The following is a 21,305-nucleotide window of genomic DNA, read 5'->3' as shown; positions in this document are numbered from 1 at the left end:
TTATGATGCCTTCAGGCTGGTGCTGTGGCCTAGCATGTTCGAGGCGCTGGGTTTGATACACAGCACCACATAAAAATAAGTAAATAAAATAAAGGTATTGTGTCCAACTACAACTAAAAAAAAATTAAATTAAATTAAAATTTTATGATGCCTTATCTGAAAATATCATCTACTACAACATTTCTTCCCACTTATTCCTATCTTCTGCATCTTTTAAGTTCTCATCCATTTCTTCCCAAATCTCTAGAAAGAATTATTTTTCCATCCCTAAGTATTAAATAATTTGAACTATATTTATAAGAAACAAAAAGCAAGCAAAAGGAAATGACATATTAAACTGATACCATAAAAAAGAAAGATTAAAAAAAATGAGGGCTCCTTACCTTTAACTCGTTCTATTACTTTTGGTCTCTGTGGTTTGGACTTAGGAGATGGAGAATTAAATCTGAGATACGGTCCTTTTTTAAGAGTGCTACGATGACCCTGATAAACAGGTTTTCCATATATTTGTAACATATAATCATCATCTTGTATCACTGTGGTTGATTTTAAATGCCCCTATGAATATAAAATTATTAAAGTCAGAAAAAAGTAGACATCAAACGCCTCATTTTTCTAGAGCCTCCTTTTGCTAGCTCAAGCCCTATAATAAGAATACAGGTCAGAAAAATCCTGTATTTTAAATAGCTCTTAAACTCTGGATGAAATTTTCAAATGTACGTTTAAAAAGCACAAAATTTAAATACACATTTCATCTACCTAAGAAACACAAAAATTCTTACATAACTAATATATCTTCAGCACCAAAAATAAATGTTTAAATACATTTTATATATTTGTTATATTCAATATATATACCAGTACAATAAAATACAACAAACCTAGTCTTCATACATCCCTGACCCCACTTTCAACCATATCTAAATGCCACAGAAAGGCAGCATTTATCCAACATTTACTAAGTGGCAAGAACTAGATGCTTTGCTGATCTGCCCAACAAACTACATTTGACTTTAAGAAAATTAAAGCCTAGTTAGAGCACACACAAAAATTCCCACTACAACATCTATTACCATGACTTGTACTCACCAAGCACAAAAAGTAAATTTAAAAACAAACCACACAAACACAAAGATGAAACACACTTTTGATACCATCTGGTTTGGGAGCTAGATGATCTCTAGGTAAACCTGCCATGACTTTAATGCTAAGATTCTGAGATCTGAAAAGCTGGGTGTGGTTGCATGGGCCTGTAGTCCCAGCTACTCAGAAGCCAAGGAAGGACAACTTGAGCTCAGGAGTCTGGTGTCAGTATAGGTAACACAGCAAAATCTACCTTTTAAAAAATATTTAAAAAGTAAGTACGACATCTGAAAAGGAAGGAACAACAAGCAGCTTTTGTATAACACCTTCCACTTTATGAATTCAAAACCTTAAATGTTGATAGTGTAGATAGTTTACGCTTGTATGCTGCTTTGTATTTTAAAAACATCTTCATGTTTAATTCATTATTCATAAATTCTTTATATATATTTTAAAGGAAATAATTATAATGCAGCATTTATGTCACAAAACCAGATTAGGATCTTACTTCTTTTCTTTCTTTCTGTACACCTGAAGCAGGCATGCTTCTCCTCATAGGTGGACTTCTAAAATGTTCCTCTATTTGTTTTTGAGAATGCTGTCTTGGAATTATAGGCCTGTTCACAGTTTTGTCTTTTGTGTTGGTTTTAGTATCTTTACTCATATTCTGAGCTTTCTTGGTCCTTTGATTCTTAAGATCAGATCTCTTTTTTTCATAATCTTTTCTTGCCAATTCATCCTAAGGTAAACAAAATTAAAATTACTTAAACCTACAAAAATAGTAATGCTCTCACACCAGAAATTGTTTGCTGTTATATAGTTTACCAGTTTAAAATGCTTTTAAAAGAAAGAATACTGGCTTACACATGAATTAAAAAAAAATCTCTTAAAATGACTAGTATTTTATGGAGCAAGGGGAATGAGATATAGGGATAGCAGGGTAAATTTTCATTACAAACTTCATTCTTTTTTTTGTACTGGGGATTGAACCTAGGGGTGCTTTACCAATGAGCTGCATCCACATCCCTTTGTATTTTTTATTTTGAGACAGGGTCTTGCTAAATTGCTTAGGGCCTCACTAAGTTGCTGAGGCTGCTCTCCAACTTGTGATCCTCCTGCTCGGTTCTCCCAAGTCACTGGGATTACAGGAGTGTGCCACTGCACCCAGCAACTTTATTCTTTTTGATGTTTGAACCATAGGAATTTAGTAAATTTAATTTATAATAAAACTAAGATAAATATTTTGCACAGAATTCATAGCAATAGAGGAATATATATTGTCAGTTGGCTACAAAGCCAGAACTAGATTCTGAATCTTTCGACTTTTTTCTGAGGCATCATATAAATATAATGTAAATATAAATTCTTCATAACTATATTAGAGATATATACTTCAACATAAGAAAGTTTAAAAATGTATTTCCATATTTATTGCTCTAAAAACAGACTGACACTTTACCTTCTTACCACTACAGGTAAGCACGTAAGTACTTCTTATAGTCAGGAAAAAACCACCTTGCCCTCCAAGATAAAAACATAAAAAAACAAACAAAAAAAAACCAGAATATTCTGTCTTGTTCTGCTCTTTCTAAATATATAAAACTTAAATAATTTCCTATTACTGGCCCCCAATAAAAATGACTTCCAGACTTTTCAATGCTGACACTAAAGATATACCATGCCCTCTGTGGATATGAGAAGGTACTGTTTTTCTATCTGGAAGTGACTTCTGTACACTTAGTCATCTTGGAAATTGGAAAAAACTGTCTCTTTTAAGTAACTTTGCTATTTTTATGATAGTGAGCCAATGCTTCTAAATATGCTGACTTGAAAACATCTTTGCAAATATAAATCTTTTCTAAATGCTTTTGTTAAATTTTTTATCAAGTTACTCATATTTCTGACCAACAATTTTCCAGATAAGAGTCACAGTATAATTTTTAAGATAAAACATTTGTTAAATAAAACTATCCCTGACTGGGGCTGTAGCTCAGTGGTAGGAGTGCTTTCCTAGCATGCATGAGGCACTGGGTTCAATCTTCAGCACCATATAAAAATAAACAAATAAAATAAAGACATTCTGTCCATCTACAACTACAAAAAAAATTTAAATAAAATAAAAAAACAAAATTATCACTTCTAAGTAAATACAGTGATAAAGGGAAATAAAGAATTTTCAGTGAACTCAGATGTAAAGAATATTTTGAGAACAAGTATTATAAACTGGAATTAATGCTACATTCTGAAAATTCAACTTAACTTTAAATTTTACCAAAACATACCTGAATTTCTGCCGAAATAGTTTTAATCCACTCATCTACTATCTTTTTGATCCTAATTTTCTCTGATATCTCTCTAAAAAGAGAAAAAGGAATTTTCTTAAATTAATACTTAATGCCCTGAGAACAGGACCTAAATCAAATATCATTCTTAACTAGTTCTAAATCTACTGTGTAGCTCAATCTCTTTCATCTGAAAAGGAAAAACTAATGGTATTTAGTTTTCATTAAATGTTTGAAGGACAAATGTTTGAAAAGAAGTAAAGAAGATGTGTTCCAATGATAGAGGGAAAATTTCCATCAATAAAAAGTACTACTGGATCCAAGATGGCGGGCTAGAGGGTGGATACATTCTGTGTCACTCCATGACCTGGGATTCAAGTAGTGGCAATACTGTTTCTCTGCTAGTTATTAGAGGACTCCCAGCTGCTCTCCCATGCAGGAATCATAGCCACCACTCCCACACAGGAAACCTGGGGGCCACGTGCAGGACCTCCGGCTGCCAGTCCTGTGGGGACCCCCATCTACCTACATAGGACTCCTCCAGTCACTTCTACCTTAGGACACTGCAACCACTGCCATAGTCCCCTACACACTGTAGCTTGCACCTGGGGTACTGGAAAGGGTCTGGAGACAGCTGCCAGCTACAACACTGCACTCTACAGAGTTGCATCTCTGAACATGTCATCCAATGTCAGCACCCCAGCCCAACCTGACCTAAAACCCTATCTCTGAAAGTGGCCACCTCCATCTTGAGATGCCTTTGTCACCATCTTTAGTTGGGATAACTCCCAGCTTGGGACACCGGCTGGGGCCTAGAAGCAATATCAAGGAGAGGCATTGGAATCCTGCAGGAACGAGATAAGTCTGTAGGGTAAAAACGTAATACCTCAGATCCACAGTGGTAGAAGGGAAGATACATGAACATGAAAAAACCAGGAAAGAAAGTGCCCCAAACAAACCAATTATTATTCTAAACTATTATTAGAATCCATGGTCAGCACAGCAGAAGAAATGACAGAGAAGGAGTTTAGGATGTACATAATTTAAATGTTCTATGAATTAAAGGATGACATAAGAGATCAAATACAGGCAACAAAAGATCATTTCGATAAAGAGCTACATAAAAAAATACAGGAAGCAAAAGCTTACTTCAATAAGGAGATAGAGATTCTAGGGGAAAAAAAAAAGAAAAAACAAATCCTTGAAATGAAAACAATAAACCAAATTGAAAACTCAATAGAGGGGCGGGGGTTGTGATTCAGTGGTACAGCGCTTGCCTAGTATGCATGAAGCTGGATTTGATGCCCGGTACCACATACAACAAATAAAATAAAGGTGTTATGTCCATCTACAACGAAAAAAATATTTTAAAAAAACACTCAATAGGAAGAACCCCAACAGATTAGATCACTTGAAAGACAGAACCTCAGAGAATGAAGACAAAATATATAATCTTCAAAATAAAGTTGACCACACAGTGAAGATGATGAGAAATCTTGAACAGAACATTCAAGAATTCATACCATGGGCTGGGGATGTGGCTCAAGCGGTAGTGCGCTCGCCAGGCATGCGCAGGGCACTAGGTTCGCTCCTCAGCACCACATAAAAAAAATAAAATAAAGATGTTGTGCCCACCGAAAACTAAAAAAAAAAAAAAAAAAAAGAATTCACACCAAATTTAAGGATTATTGGGATACAGGAAAGCATAGAGTTACAAACCAGAGGAATTAACAATCTATTCAATGAAATAATATCAGAAAAATTTCCAAATATGAAGAATGTATTGGAAAGTCAAATATAAGAGACTTACAAGACATCAAATGTACAAAAATCACAAAAGATCTACAACAAGGCACATTATAATGAAAACAGAGAATAAGGAGAGAATATTAAAAGCCACTAGAAAAAGGAATCAGATTACATATAAGGGCAAACCAATAAGAATCTCTGCAGATTTCTCAATTCATACCCTGAAAGCTAGAAGATCCTGAAATAATAAACCAAGCTCTGAAAGAAAATGGATGCCAACCAAAAATCTTATATCCAGCAAAATTAAGCTGGATATTAGCTGGATTTGATGATAAAATTAAAACTTTCCAAGAAGAACAAAAGTTAAAAGAATTTACAACTAGAAAGACTAAACTACAGAAAAATACTCAGCAAAATATTCCATGAGGAGGAAATAAAAAAGAATGATGAAAATCAGCAGAGGGAGGTACTATACTAAAAGAAAAACAATCAAAGAAGAAACCAAGTCAAGTTAAATATCAAAAATTTAAAAAAATAAGCGGGAATACAAATCATGTTTTAATAATAACCCTGAATATTAATGGCCTAAACTCATCAATCAAAACACATAGACTGGCAGATTGGATTTTTAAAAAGACCCAACAATATACTGCCTTCAAGAGACTCATCTCATAGAAAAAGACATCCACAGACTGAAGGTGAAAGGTTAGGAAAAAACATACCACTCATATGGACTACGGTAACAAGCAAGGGTTTCCATCTTCATATCAAATAAAGTAGACCTCAAGCAAAAGTTAATCAAAAGGGATAAAGAAGGATATTACATACTGCTCAAAGGAACCATACACTAACAAGACATAACAAGAATAAATATATATGCCCCAAAGAATGGAGCATCTACATTCATCAGAGAAACTCTCCTCAAGTTCAAGAGTCAAAGAGACCACAACACTATAATTCTGGGTGACGTTAACACACCTCTTTCACCAACAGAAAGATCATCCAAACAAATCTAAACAAAGAAACTGTAGAACTCAATAATACAATCAATAACTTAGACTTAACATACATATATAGAATATTTCATCCATCAACGAGTGAATACACTTTCTTCTCAGCAGCACATGGATCCTTCTCTAAAATAGATCATATATTTTGCCACAAAGCAACTCTTAACAAATACAAAAAAGTAGAGATACTAACATGCATTCAATCAGATCATAATGGGATGAAATTAGAAATCAATGATAAGATAAAAAATAAAAGCTACTCCAACACCTGGAGACTAATGAACAATGGGTTACAAAAGACACCAAGGAGGAGATTAAGAGATTCTCAGAGGTGAATGGGAACACAGATAACAACGCATCAAAATCTCTGGGACATTTTGAAGGTATTTAGTACTAAGAGGAAAGTTCATTGCATGGAGTTCATTCCTTAAAAGAAGAAAAAGTCAAAAAATAAATGATCTAACATTACATCTCAGAGCGCTAGAAAAAGAACAAATCAACACCAAAAGCAGTAGAAGACAGGAAATACTTAAAATCAAAGCTGAAATCAATAAAACTGAACCAAGAGAAACAACTGAAGAAAACTGACAAAACAAAAAGTTGATTCTTTGAAAAAATAAATAAAATTGAAGATCCTAGTCATGCTAATGAGAGAGAAAACTCAAATTACTAACGTGATGAAAAAGGAAATATCACAACAGACACTACAGAAATACAGAAGATACTTAGAAATTATTTTGAAAACTTGTACTCCAATAAAATAGAAAATATCAAAGGCACTGACAAATTTCTAGAGTCTCATGATTTGCCCAAATTGAATCAGGATAATATACACACACAATTTAAACAGATCAATTTCAAGTAATGAAATAGAAGATCCCATCAGAAGCCTACTAACCAAGAAAAGCCCAGGACCAAATAGATACACAGCCAAGTTCTACAACACCTTTAAAGAAGAACTAATACCAATACTCTTCAATTTATTTCAGGAAGCAGAAAAAGAGGGAGTACTTCCAAACACATTCTATGAGGCCAATGTCACCCTGATTCCAAAACCAGGCAAACACACATTAAAGGAAAAAAACCTCAGACCAATATCTCTCATGAACATAGATGCAAAAATTCTCAATAAAATTCTGGCAAATCAAATACAAAAACATATCAAAAACATAGTGCACCACAATCAAGTGGGGTTCATCCCAGGGATGCAAGGTTGGTTCAACATATGGAAATCAATCAATGTAATTCATTACATCAATGTAATTCATTAGACTTAAAGATAAGAATCATATAATCATCTCAATAGATGCAGAAAAAGCATTCAACAAAATACAGCATCCCTTCATGTTCAAAACACTAGAAAAACTAGGAATAACTGGGACATATCTCAACATTATAAAAGCTATCTATGCTAAGCCCCAGGCCAACATCATTCTAAATGGAGAAAAATTTATAGCATTCCCTCTAAAAATTGGAACAAGACAGGGATACCCTCTTTCACCACTTCTATTCCTACTTCTTGAAACACTGGCCAGAACAAAATAAATTAAAGGGATACACATAGGAAAAGAAGAACTCAAATTAGCACTACTTGCTGACAATATGATTCTATACCTAGAAGACCCAAAAAGTTCCACCAGAAAACTTCAAGAACTAATAAATGAATTCAGCAAAGTAGCAGGATATAAAATCAATACGAGGGCTGGGGATGTGGCTCAAGCGGTAGCGCGCTCGCCTGGCATGCGTGCGGCCCGGGTTCGATCCTCAGCACCACATACCAACAAAGATGTTGTGTCCGCCGAGAACTAAAAAATAAATATTAAAAATTCTCTCTCTCTCTCTCTCTCTCCTCTCTCACTCTCTCTTTAAAAAAAATAAAATAAAATCAATACAAATAAATCAAAGGCATTTCTGTGTATCAGTGACAAATCCTCTGAAAGAAAAACTAGGAAAACTACCCCCATTTACAGTAGCCTCAAAAAAATAAAAAAAAAAAAAAAAAAAACCTTGGGAATAAACCTAACAAAAAAAGGTGAAAGACCTCTACAATGAAAACTACAGAACGCTAAAGAAAGAAATTGAAGAAAACCTCAGAAGATGAAAAGATCTTCCTTGTGCCTGGATACGCAGAATTAATCTTGTCACAATGACCACACTACCAAAAACACTATACAGATTTAATGCAATTCTAATTAAAATCCCAATGATATTCCTCATAGAAATAGAAAAAACAATCATGAAATTCATCTGGAAAAATACAAGATCCAGAATAGCCAAAGCAATCCTTAGCAGGAAGAGTGAAGCAAGTGGCATCACTCACTATACCAGACCTTAAACTACACTACACAGCAATAATAATAAAAACAGCATGGTATTGGCACCAAAATAAACTGGTAGACCAATGGTAGAGAATAGAGAACCCAGAGACAAACCCACATAAATACAGTTATCTCATACTAGACAAAGGCATCAAAAACATACATTGGAGAAAAGATAGCCTCTCCAACAAATGGTGTTGGGAAAACTGGAAATACATATGGAACAAAATGAGATTAAACCTCTATCTCTCACCATGCACAAAACTCAACTCAAAGTGGATCAAGGACCTAGGAATTAGTTCAGAGATCCTGAGCCTAATAGAAGACAAAAGAGGCCCAAATCTTTATCATGTCAGATTAGGCCCCGACTTCCTTAACAAGACTCCTATAGCATCAGAAATAAAAATCAAGAATCAACAAGTGGGATGTTACCCCTCACACTTCAGATAGAGCCCTAATATCCAGAATATACAAAGAACTCAAAAAATTAAACAATAAGATAACAAATAACCCAATCAACAAATGGACCAAGGACCTGAACAGACACTTCACAGAGGAGGACATACAATCAATCAACAAGTACATGAAAAAATGCTCACCATCTCTAGCAGTCAGAGAAATGCAAATCAAAACCACCCTAACATACCATCTCACTCCAGTAAGATTGACAGCCATTATGAAGTCAAACAACAATAAGTGTTGGCGAGGATGTGGGGAAAAGGGTACACTTGTACACTGCTGGTGGGACTGCAAATTGGTAAGGCCAATTTGGACAGCAGTATGGAGATACCTGGGAAAGCTGGGAATGGATCCACCATTTGACCCAGCTATCGCCCTCCTCGGACTATTCCCTGAGGATCTTAAAAGAGCGTACTATAGGGATACTGCCACATCAATGATCATAGCAGCACAATTCACAATAGCTAGACTGTGGAACCAACCTAGATGCCCTTCAATAGATGAATGGATAAAAAAAAATGTGGCATCTATACACAATGGAGTACTACGCAGCAATAATAAATGACAAAATCATAGAATTTGCAGGGAAATGGATGGCATTAGAGCAGATTATGCTAATCGAAGCTAGCCAATCCTTAAAAAACAAATGCCAAATGTCTTCTTTGATATAAAGAGAGCAACTAAGAACAGAACAGGGAGGAAGAGCATGAGGAAAAGATTAACATTAAACAAAGACGAGTGGGGGGAGAGAAAGGGAGAGAGAAGGGAAAGCATATGGAAATTGTAGGAGACCCTCAATGTTACACAAAATTACATAGAAGAGGATGTGAGGGGAAAGGGAGGGGAAACAAGGGAGAGAACTGAACAACAGCAGATGAGGTAGAGAGGGATGATGGGAGGGAAGGGGAGGGGGGATAGTAGGGGATAGGAAAGGTAGCAGAATACAACAGTCACTAATATGCCATTATGTAAAAATGTGAGTGTGTAACCGATGTGAATCTGCAATTTGTATTTGGAGTAAAAATGGGAGTTCATAACTCAATTGAGTCAAATGTATGAAAGATAATATATCATGAGCTTTGTAATGTTTTGAACAACCAATAAAAAAATATAAAAAAAAAACAAGTGGGATGGATTCAAACTGAAAAGCTTCTTCTCAGCAAAAGAAACAATCAGGGAGGTGAAGAGAGAGCCTACAGCTTGGGAGCAAATTTTTGCCATATGCACATCAGATACAGCACTAATCTCTGGGATATTATAGAGAACACAAAAAACTTAACACCAAAAAAAAAAAAAACCAAACAAATAACCCAATCAATAAATGGGCCAAGGAAGTGAACATACACTTCTCAGAAGGTGATATAAAATCAATCAACAAATATATGAAAAAATGTTCAACATCTCTAGCTATTAGAGAAATGCAAATCAAAACTACTCTTTCATCTCACTCCAATCAGAATGGCAGCTATTAAGAATACAAACAACAATAAGTGTTGGCGAGGATGTGGGGAAAAAGGCACACTCATACGTTGCTGGTGAGACTGCAAAATGGTACAGCCAATATGGAAAGCAGTATGGAGATTCCTTGGAAAACTTGGAATGGAACTACCTTTTGACCCAGCTGTCCTACTCCTCAGTGTATACTCAAAGGACTTAAAAACAGCACACGAAAGGGACACAGCCACATCAGTGTTTATTACAGCACAAGTTACAATAGCTAAACTGTGGACCTAGATGCCCATCAGTAGCTGAATGGATAAAGAAACTGTGGTATATATACACAACAGAATATTACTCAGCAATAAAAGAGAATAAAATCATGACATTTGCAGGTAAATGGATGGAGTTGGAGAACATAATGCTAAGTGAAGTTAGCCAATCCCAAAAAAAACAAATGCCAAATGTTTTCTCTCATACAAGGAGGCTGATTCATAGAAGGGTTGGGAGGGGGAGCAAGCAAGGATTAGATAAACTCTAGATAGGGCAAAGGGATGGGAGGGGAAGGGAGCAGACAGGAAAGGGAGAGGGTAGGAAAGACAGTGGAATGAGATGGACATCATTACCCTAAGTACATGTATGAAGACACGAATGGTGTGAATATACTTTGTATACAATCAGAGATATGAAAAATTGTGCTCTATATGTGTAATAGGAACTGTAATGCATTCTGCTGTCATATACAATAAGAGCTGGGGAGGCTGTTCGGAAAAAGGCACACTCATACATTGCTGGTGGAACTGCATATTGGTACAACCAATATGGAAAGCAGTATGGAGATTCCTTGGAAAACTTGAAATGGAACCACCATTTGACCCAGCTGTCCCACTCCTCGGTTTATACCCAAAAGACTTAAAAACAGTGACACAGCTACATCAGTGTTTATAGTAGCACAATTCACAATAGCTAAACTGTGGAACCAACCTAGATGCCCTTCAATAGATGAATGGATAAAGAAACTGTGATATATATACACAATGGAATATTACTCAGCAATAAAAGAGAATAAAATCATGGCATTTGCAGGTAAATGGATGGAGTTGGAGAATATCATGCTAAGCCAAAGGCCGAATATATTCTCTGATATGTTGATGCTTATTCATACTGGGGGTCGGGGGAGCATGGGAGGAAATGGAGGAACTTTAGATAGGGCAAAGGTGAAGGGAGGGAGGGGGCATGGGGTGGAAAAGATTGTGGATTGAGATGGACATCATTACCCTAACTACATGTATGAAGACATGAATGATATGACTCTACTTTGTGTACAAACAGAGACATGAAAAATTGTGCTCTGTGTACTAAGAATTTAAATGCATTCTACTGTCATGTATAACAAATTAAACAAATAAATTTTTTAAAAAGTATCCCTATCATGTATATATCCAAATTCCAACATTATAATAAGTTCTATATCTTCAAAGGCATTAAGGAACTACTTCTAAATATCAAAACACATTAAGCAAAGTGACATGCTTAGAAAAAACTTATGGAGCAGAACTGGAAGCTTCACAAATATCTTTGGGATGCAAATATCCTGCCTCACCTATTTGTGGATAAAGCATTGATAAATGAGTACATAGCAGCTCCATCTTTTGCACGAATAATGGCTTCTAGGTTTTCTTCAAGTACTTTTTTATTGTTTTGTACTCCTCTCAAAATCTTCTCAGCATCTTTCAATACAGATCTTGTTGTATTGGCTGTTTGAAGCTTAACAGAATTCTGTGGAAGATCAGCAAGCCTCATCATAATTGGCAAGTCTTTCTGCTTAAAAGAAAAAAGGGAAAAAAATTACCATGTTAAACTTACATTGATTACTTTAATCCAAATAAGATCTATTACTACTGTTGGGGCCATAAACCATGCCAACATGTTCTTCAGACTCAATCTGTCAAACTGAAGAGGTACAAGAGAATATACGGCACCAATATTTTCCCATTTAGGAATACAAATGTCAGTGTCAAACAGAGATGGGATATCCATAGCAATGCTAGGCAGTCCAGTGGCCAATGACAGTTCTATTGCTGAAGACAGCTAAACAAAATAAGAGCAAGTTGGCTGTAGGGTGATATAGAAGACACTGTGGACTAGAAAAACAAGAGCCATTCACAGCTCTCTTTCTCCTTTTCTCCCTCTCCAACAGAAGTTGGAAAGCCACAGATAACCATATGGCTTTGTCTGGACAAAGAATAGTAAGTAAAAATCATTGGTGAAGGCCTCTGAAAACATGTTTAAAGGGAATAGACTTGGCTGCCATGTTTTTGTTTTTTTCAGACCTTTATCTTCATCCTTCCTCCTGATTTGTCTTTAGAACTTTTTTATTCCTTCACAATTTTTACCTTGCTAATCATCAATTTTAACACTATTTCCACTTTACCTGGAGCATGTCATTTGTTTCTTTCTTCTTTTGGCCACAATCATGAAGAACATCATTAGACTTCTGCATAGTCATTTTAGATGCGCCTAGATCTTCATAGGATGGAAATCTTTGAGAAGGAAGAGTTCCAATGCTAGAAGAAAAGTTTCCCAAGTTCTCATCAATTCAGTAAACAACTGATTACATGAACTTTTGGTACATTCTTAGGTATAGTTGAATAAATGGTAGTCTACCAAACTGTATCATGTAATTAACCAGTTATGTGATAAATATATGAAACACAAGAAATCATAAGAGACAAAATTAATCTTACCAGAAATGTTTAGGTATCATAGGAAAAGAGCAGAAAAGGGTTTTACTCTCAAGAAACTAACATTCAGAAGTATTTCCAGACAGGTGGAGAAAGAACTCTGAAAAGTCACTCTTCCATAAAAGCAACGAGAACACTAACATCAAAATCAATTTTAGGGGCTGGGGTTGTAGCTCAGTGGTAGAACACTTGCCTCACATGTGTGAAGCACTGGGTTCAATTCTCAGTACCACATATAAATAAAAATAAAGGTCATCAACAACAGAAAAATATTTTTTTAAAAAGTCAATTTTATTTCAGAACTTTGAAAATTAAAGAAAGGCTTACAACAACCCGAGGATCATTTATTGCAAGAAATAAATGGCTGATTCTTAGTAAAGATCAGTAAACTTTATGGTATAACTTTAACTTATTTCATTATCAGGACCTTTTCCTCAACTCTGTGGTAGACTTGAAAACTATGGCCTTACAACAACTTAAAAGGGTATAACAGGTTTGGAGGTCCTCTAAAAATCTCCTTCATTGAGTTTGGCTTTATTTGACCTAACTCAGGAGCTCAGTAAGAAACTCTATCCTTATAGCATTTTTTAAAAGTAGAAATTGTTAAAATCTCAGCTGCCTGAGATACTGATATAAGTTGAGGCAAACAAGACTGTGGACAATGAACTTCAAAAAACTGAGGAATGAGACATCCATAGTGGAGTTTGAGTAAGCTCTACCATATTCCTGGGGATATTGAAGATAGTACACATATATGGGGCTATATACACACACCCCAAAAGACCAAAGAAGGTCCAACTCTCTCACATCTGACTGCTTTTGAGGCTGTCTGTGAGTAGGAAGTAAAGGCTAAGACAGATTTTTTTTTTAAAAAGAGAGAGAGAGAGAGAGAGAGAGAGAGAGAATTTTATTTTTAATATTTATTTTTTAGTTCTCGGCGGACACAACATCTTTGTATGTGGTGCTGAGGATCGAACCTGGGCCGCACATATGCCAGGCGAGCGCGCTACCAGTTGAGCCACATCCCCAGCCCCTAAGACAGATTTATAAAAAAATAAATGCACATGTACATTCATGAAAATAAAGAGACTTATTTACTTATTTACAAATTTACTTATCTTGAATTATCAAGATAAGTAAATTTGTTTCCAATCAGTGGCAGACTAAGTTCACAAAACAGAGACTTCAGTGGGTACATATGACAAAGAATACAGACTTTACAGAATTAGTCCAGGAAAGTAACTAAATAACCAGCTGTATGAACAACAATTCCCAGTACAGCAAAACAACACTGACTTCTAGTGTTGCCTTACTGTATTATTTAAAATGTCCAGTTTTCAACAAAAGTTTTGATACACACAAAGAAATTTTTTTAAAAAAAAAAGCACAAACACAGGAAAAAGGACAGTCAGTAGAACTGTCCTTATGAAATCCCAGATATTATACTAACTAGGTAAAGATTACAAATCAGCTATTACTAAAGAAACCTATTCAAAAAATTAAAGTTAAATTTAAGAATGAAGTCTTGCCAAAAAGAAAAAACACACAAATATAAATTCTGTAATTGAAAATTTCAATTTACAGAGCCTCAGAGACCTATGGAATACCATCAAGCATATCATCACATATATCATTGATACTATTTAATATACAATGAAATGATGGTCCAAAAATCACCAACTCTGGGACAGGAGTCCCTGTGTTTCTCCTTGGCTAGCAAAACAATAATAGAATCAGAAAATAGTATCTAAATTATTATCATCAAAACAGAAAGAAAAAAGGAAAAAAAGAAAAGAAACAAATGATGGCCAAAATGTTCCAAGTATAATGAAAATTAATCTACTCATCTAAAAAGCTCAACAAACTTCAAATAGGATAAACTAAAAAATATCCATACTTGAATACATCATTGGGAAACTGTCCAAAATCCCAAGCAAAGAGAAAATCTGAACAGCATCAAAAGAAAAGTGACTCATCATATTACAAAAGATCCTCAAAAAGATTAACACCTGGCTTTTAATCAGTCTTTATGTAAGAGTCCAGAGGAAGTAAGATGATACTTTAAAGTATTGAAAGGAAAAAAAAATGCCAACCAAAAATTCTATATCTAGCAAAACTATCCTTCAAAAGTGAAAGAGAAGATAATAGAGGCATGCATGTGTACACAGAGGGTTGACCACGAGAAGAAACAAAAGAGGGAGTCCATCTACAAACTGAGGAGAGAAGTCTCAGAAGAAATCAGCCCTGTTGGCAATTTGATTTTAGATTTTAGCCTCCACAAATGTGAGAAAATAAATTTATGTTCAAACAAACAAACAAGAATAATTGAAGGAGAAACTAAAAACAATCCCATATAAACAAAAACAGAGAATTCAATGCTAGAAGACCCAACCTACGGGGCTGGGATTTTGGCTCAGTGGTAGAGTGCTCATCTTGCTTGTGGAAGGCACACATTCGAGATGAGTACCACATAAAAATAAAGGTATTGTGTCCATCTACAACTAAAAATATATTTTTTTAAAAAAAGACCCAACCTACAAGAAATACTGAAGAAAGTCCTTTAGAATGAAAAGACATTAGATTCTAGCATGAATCAATAAGAAGAAACAAAGGGTACAAATAAAGGTCAATTATATATATACATAAAAAATAACATCTATTTTTGTAATGCTCTTCTGATTCAAAAAACAGCTGTATAAATTTTAAGTTATCAAGCTGTATAGAAGGGCTTATAATTGATCAAAATATAATTTGACAATAGTGGAAAAAAGGGGGAGGGAAGAGAGACATTGGAGAAAAATTTTAATACTACTGAAATTAAATTGATATTAATCTGAACTAGTTTGTTTTAAACTAATGTCAATTTTAATTCCTATATAACCAATAAATAACTACATTACTATAAAAAATGTAGTAAAGGAAACAAAGGAATTAAAATAGTACACTAGAAAATATCTATTTAATTAAAAGAAAGCACTAATGGAAGAGTGGTGGAATAAAAGATCTGAAACATGTTGAAAATACACAGCAATATGGCAGGCATAAATATATTAGCAATAAATGCATTAAATGTAAATAAATTAAAATTGTACAATATATTTACATAAAAATACTCCAGTTGTGGCTCTTTTAAATTTTTATTACTGTAGTTTTCATGATATAGAAGGGAAATATAATTATGGCCAAGATTTACTTGATTTTTTAAAAAATCTTTCTTACATAAAATTTCAAACATATACAAAAGTAAAAATAGTACAATGACACTTTATATGTCCCTTCTCTAACAACATCAAACACATCATTCTCATAGCTGTCCTCATTTCTACTATACTCACAACCCATTCCCTGTCCTACTATGTTATAGAAAAAGAGAAAGATACATTAGAATCAGAAAATAGTATCTAAATTGAAGATAATTTTTAAAAACAATAATTTATTAATATTCTTAAATAAACTTTAGAAATATGAACAAAACTCTTTCTAGTTTAGTTTGCATTCCAATTTCTTATTTTTACCTGTTTTTTTCCTCAAGTTTCCATTCCATTGTCGGCCTAGTTAGTGAGGTTATGTCTAACAATTCACTTTTTTTTATCAAAGAATCATTATTATTCAAAATCTGTTCCAACAGTCTTACATTTCCTGTAATAGAAAAAATACAGTATCATTTTCCAAATATTAATTAATTTCTCCTTTACATAACATCTCACTATGTCAGTACTCTGGCCTAAATCAGCTTCTATGACTATCTACTTAATTCACTCCACAATTGCTATGGTTTTAATGTGTCCTCTGAATTTCAGGCATTACAAACTTAATCCTTAAAGTTATATGTTATTTGTATTTGAGAGCCAGGAACTTTGGTTGGTAATTGGGTCAGGAGGGTTCTGTCCTCATGAATGAGTTAATCCATTCATGTATTAATGGGTTACCAGGTTTTTCAAGGGAGTGAGTTCATTATAAAACCAAGCTCTCTGGGCTAGGGATGTGGCTCAAGCGGTAGCGCGCTCGCCTGGCATGCGTGCGGCCCGGGTTCGATCCTCAGCACCACATACAAACAAAGATGTTGTGTCCGCCGAGAACTAAAAAATAAATATTAAAAAATTCTCTCTCTCTCTCTCTTTCTCTCTCTCTCTCCATCTCTCACTTTAAAAAAAAAAAAAAAAAAAAAAAAAAAAAACCAAGCTCTCTCTGACTAGCTTCCTTTTGTGCCATGCGATGCCCCTCCACCATGTCAAGAACCAGCAGGCTCTCACCAGAGGCCTATCCCATATAAGTCACCATGCTCTTGGACTTTCAGAATCATGAGCTAAATAAACCTCTTTTCTTTACAAATTACTCAACCTATAGGAATTCATTATAGCAACAGAAAACAGATTAAGACAAAAGAGTAGACTATAAATACACTCACCAAGTAACACTAAATATTTATACCTCATATAAACCACTCTGGTAAAAACATGACTTATATTAGGCAAAAAGACTAAATTTGTCTCTGTCACAGAGGGAACTATCATTATCACAAAACTCCAGAAATTGAACTATTTTGTAAATCAGTAAAAAGGAGGTTTGTTTCCTCACAATTACTTGGATCTTCCTGGAATTGTTTTTAGTGAGACTACGTAAGAAATTACTTTTCGTAAAATTGGTTTCTTTAATAAATATTATCTTCTAAATTCTTGAAAATTGCCTAAGGTAAGACTTGAATGCATTTAAAGGAATCTAAGAATAAAAACCTACAGCTTAATATTTTCACTTACTTTTACATTTTACATTTTAAGGCTCTGTAGCACACTATTATTTCAGGTCACTTATAAAAGTTCTTGTTTTCTAGTAAAATAGTTCATACATTAGCACTTTTTCCAGTGAAACATGGTGATAAATATTAACTTCCCTGAGTTTTATTATTGAAATTCACACCTAAAAACAATATAAGGAAACACATTCTAAAAATGATCAGTCTTACCTTCAACAAGGCATTATTTTTTATAGTAATAAAAGTTTAAGTAATAACCTGTAGAAGATAGTAAAAATAACTATAAATGTATACCTTCAACTCCTACAGATAATCTAAAGAAGACTGATTTGTCCCATAAATATCATTTACAGAAAAGTAGTGAAAATAGAGATATCAGTCTAGTTACAGGGCACACAGAGAATTCCAAATCATGAGTGACAAAATTTCAGGACAATTTCCTAATCTGAAATAGGTCTAGTCAAGGCAGGTATATCTATAATTGTTTCTTACCTCTCTGACCTAACATTTCCATGTTTTCTTTTTCTTCTATGGGATTTTCCTTCTTTGACATTTCATCATCTCTTGAAACAGGTACTGGAGCAAACCTGCGAGGTGCTGGTGTCTCCAAAGGAGATTTTTGTTCATTAAAATCCATATCTTCAAACTCTATTAAAGGTGTTTTAATAGAAAATATTAAATAAGAAATTTAACTTGCTTGTTAAAATTTAAAAATTAGAGAGTATCATTCTTTCCTGTACATTAAAAATAAAACCAAAAGTACACAGGATTGATAAATACATAAATTATTAACAAATAAGTAGAAAAATAACTTCATTCCTAACTAGAAGTCAAAAGAAATAGACTAAATATTTTTCACTAAAGCAATAAACACAAATAAATATAATAACATTTTTTTGTGTGTGTGGTACAGGGGATTGAACTCAGGGGCACTCAACCACTGAACCACATCCCTAGCCCTATTTTGTATTTTATTTAGAGACAGGGGCTCACTGAGTTGCTAAGTGCCTCACCATTGCTGAGGCTGGCGGGCCTGGCAACATTCAGTACTATTAAAGTTGTGGTGAAAATGGTATATCTAGGGCTGGGGATGTGGCTCAAGCGGTAGCGCGCTCGCCTGGCATGCGTGCGGCCCGGGTTCGATCCTCAGCACCACATACCAACAAAGATGTTGTGTCCGCCGAGAACTAAAAAATAAATATTTAAAAAAAAATTCTCTCTCTCTCTCTCTCTCTCCTCTCTCACTCTCTCTTTAAAAAAAATGGTATATCTAGACATTTTTCATGGTAATGAAAATTGATAAACCATGTAGCAATATACCACCTAAATAACATTACCCTTAGGAATTTATCATAAGGAAAAAAAACTTTAAAAAGTGTTAAATATGTGATGATATTCATTACTGTATTATTTATCAAGAAAAAAAAACCCTAAAACCTACCTAACTGTCCAACCTCAAGGTAACAGTCATGTCAACAGACTTTTAGTTATTAAATTTTAAAATTATAGGGTGTGGGTGTGGCTCAATGGTAGAATGCTTGACTAGTGTGCATGAAGTACTGGGTTCAATCCCCAACACTGAAAAAAGAAAAAATTAAACTGGTGAAAATAATTATATAAAACACAGGAAATGCTTTCAATATGCTAATAAAAAAGAAATACAGATCCTTTTCAGGTCATAGGTGTGATGACTGTGTACTCACACTGTTGTATCAGATGTGCCTCTCTACAAACTTGTTATAATGTCAGCACATAACCTATCCTATTTTGGAAAAAAAACAAAAAGAAAAAATACAAAACTGTATTTGTGCTACATTTAAAACTGTCTAAAAGTAGGTCTAAGGATGTGGCTCAAGCGGTAGCGCACTCGCCTGGCATGCGTGTGGCCCGGGTTCGATCCTCAGCACTACATACAAACAAAGATGTTGTGTCCGCCAAAAACTAAAAAATAAATATACTTCTCTCTCTCTCTCTCTCTCTCTCTCTCTCTCTCTCTCTCTCTCTCTCTCAAAAAAAAAATCTAAAAGTGACACATACTCATTAAAAAACACAGAAAAATAAAAAGTTTAATTTGTTGAATTTGGGGGGAGAGGGATACAAGGGGTTGAACTCAGGGGCACTCAACCACTAAGCCACATCCCCAGCCCTGTTCTGTATTTTATTTAGAGACAGGGTCTCACTGAGTTGCCTAGCACCTCACTCTTGCTGAGGCTGACTTTGAACTTTCAACCTCCTGCCTCAGCCTCCCTAGCCAGTGGGATTATAGGTGTGTGTCACCTCGCAGGGCTAATTGTTGAATTTGTTGAATTAAACTAATTTTTTCTTTTATTTCTGTTATCATAACTAATATAAACACTGAAATAAATTAAGTATGCAATCGATAAAACAGTCATTTTTTTTTCTTTACAGCTTAAGTCTACAAAAACAAAATTATTCTGTGGAATTGAGTAAATATAGTAGGGGGAAAAGTGTTCATTTATGTAGAAGGATCAAGGCTCGGTCATACTGAAATCAGAGCTCTTGACCTTGCTCTCATGCCCTAACTCTCAATGTAGTAACCTTAAACAGTCCAATCATAACCTTTCTGTATTTCATATTCCTTTTTACAACTTAAAAATTGACTCAGACTACTTCACAACAGTGTTGTAAGGACTGCTCATTTGCAAAATAAACGTACCTTATAAGTAAAAGAAGTGCTTAATGACTGTGATACAACAATGTTGTAACAAATAAAATATTAGAAATACACAGACCTGTACATCATTAAATGAAGAGTTTGGTTTTCATTAATGTTATTAAAACATCAATAATTTGGAAAAATATCTGTTTATTTATTTTAAATTCCAAAAGTTTAAGAAATTAGCTGTGTATTTCTTTGTTATTATAATTTTTTTAATTCTATAAACAGATTTTTATTAGTCAAACTGAAAATATTTAGTAATATAGTAGTCTCCCCTACTCTTGGGGAGATATGTTCCAAGACCCTAATGAATGCCTGAAACTAAAGATAATGCCAAACCTTATATATATTATCATTTACCTGTACACACAAACAGTACAGTATGGATACACTGGACAAAGGGATCATTCACATGTGCTGGCAAAACTAATAAGCCAGACAGTATGAGATTTCATCATGCTACTCAAAACAGCATGCAATTTAAAATTTGTAATTGGTTTATTTTTAGAATTTTCCATTTAATATTTTTAGGCCACAGGTGACCATGGACAATTTTAAACCTCAACAAGCAAAACTACAAATAAGAGGGGATTACAATAGCTTATAATTTTAACTCAGTTGTTTTTTTCTTGACACAATCAAGAAACACAGTAAATATGCAGTTTGTCAGAGAAATTGGAGAATTTTATTAGTAAATAAATTTTTCTAAATTTCTAAGGGTTTCTGATAAATTATAAAGGCTATTACTTAAAACCATAAATTAGGACATGATTCATAATTTGAACAAGTT

The 21,305-nt window shown here is 34.3% G+C and overlaps 1 protein-coding gene across 7 annotated transcripts in view; it reads right to left on the bottom strand.

Moving 5' to 3' along the window:
- Positions 1–21,305, bottom strand: part of KIAA0586 — a 139,489-nt gene that overhangs the window by 82,790 nt on the left and 35,394 nt on the right. For 6 of the 7 annotated variants that reach the window (XM_081289316.1, XM_081289314.1, XM_081289312.1 and 3 more), the window contains exons 9-15: positions 18,328–18,483; positions 16,598–16,721; positions 12,773–12,905; positions 11,942–12,162; positions 3,366–3,438; positions 1,592–1,822; positions 384–558 (exon numbers count right to left, since the gene is read on the bottom strand). In XM_081289316.1, coding sequence (XP_081145442.1) covers positions 384–558; positions 1,592–1,822; positions 3,366–3,438; positions 11,942–12,162; positions 12,773–12,905; positions 16,598–16,721; positions 18,328–18,483 — 1,113 coding nt within the window. The remainder of the gene's footprint in view (positions 1–383; positions 559–1,591; positions 1,823–3,365; positions 3,439–11,941; positions 12,163–12,772; positions 12,906–16,597; positions 16,722–18,327; positions 18,484–21,305) is intronic. The other variant, XM_081289313.1, reaches the window with a different exon arrangement.

This window comes from Spermophilus citellus (assembly GCF_964194105.1).
Source record: "Spermophilus citellus genome assembly, chromosome: 4".
Taxonomy (NCBI): Eukaryota; Metazoa; Chordata; class Mammalia; order Rodentia; family Sciuridae; genus Spermophilus; species Spermophilus citellus.
This window is presented reverse-complemented; position numbering and strand designations above follow the sequence as displayed.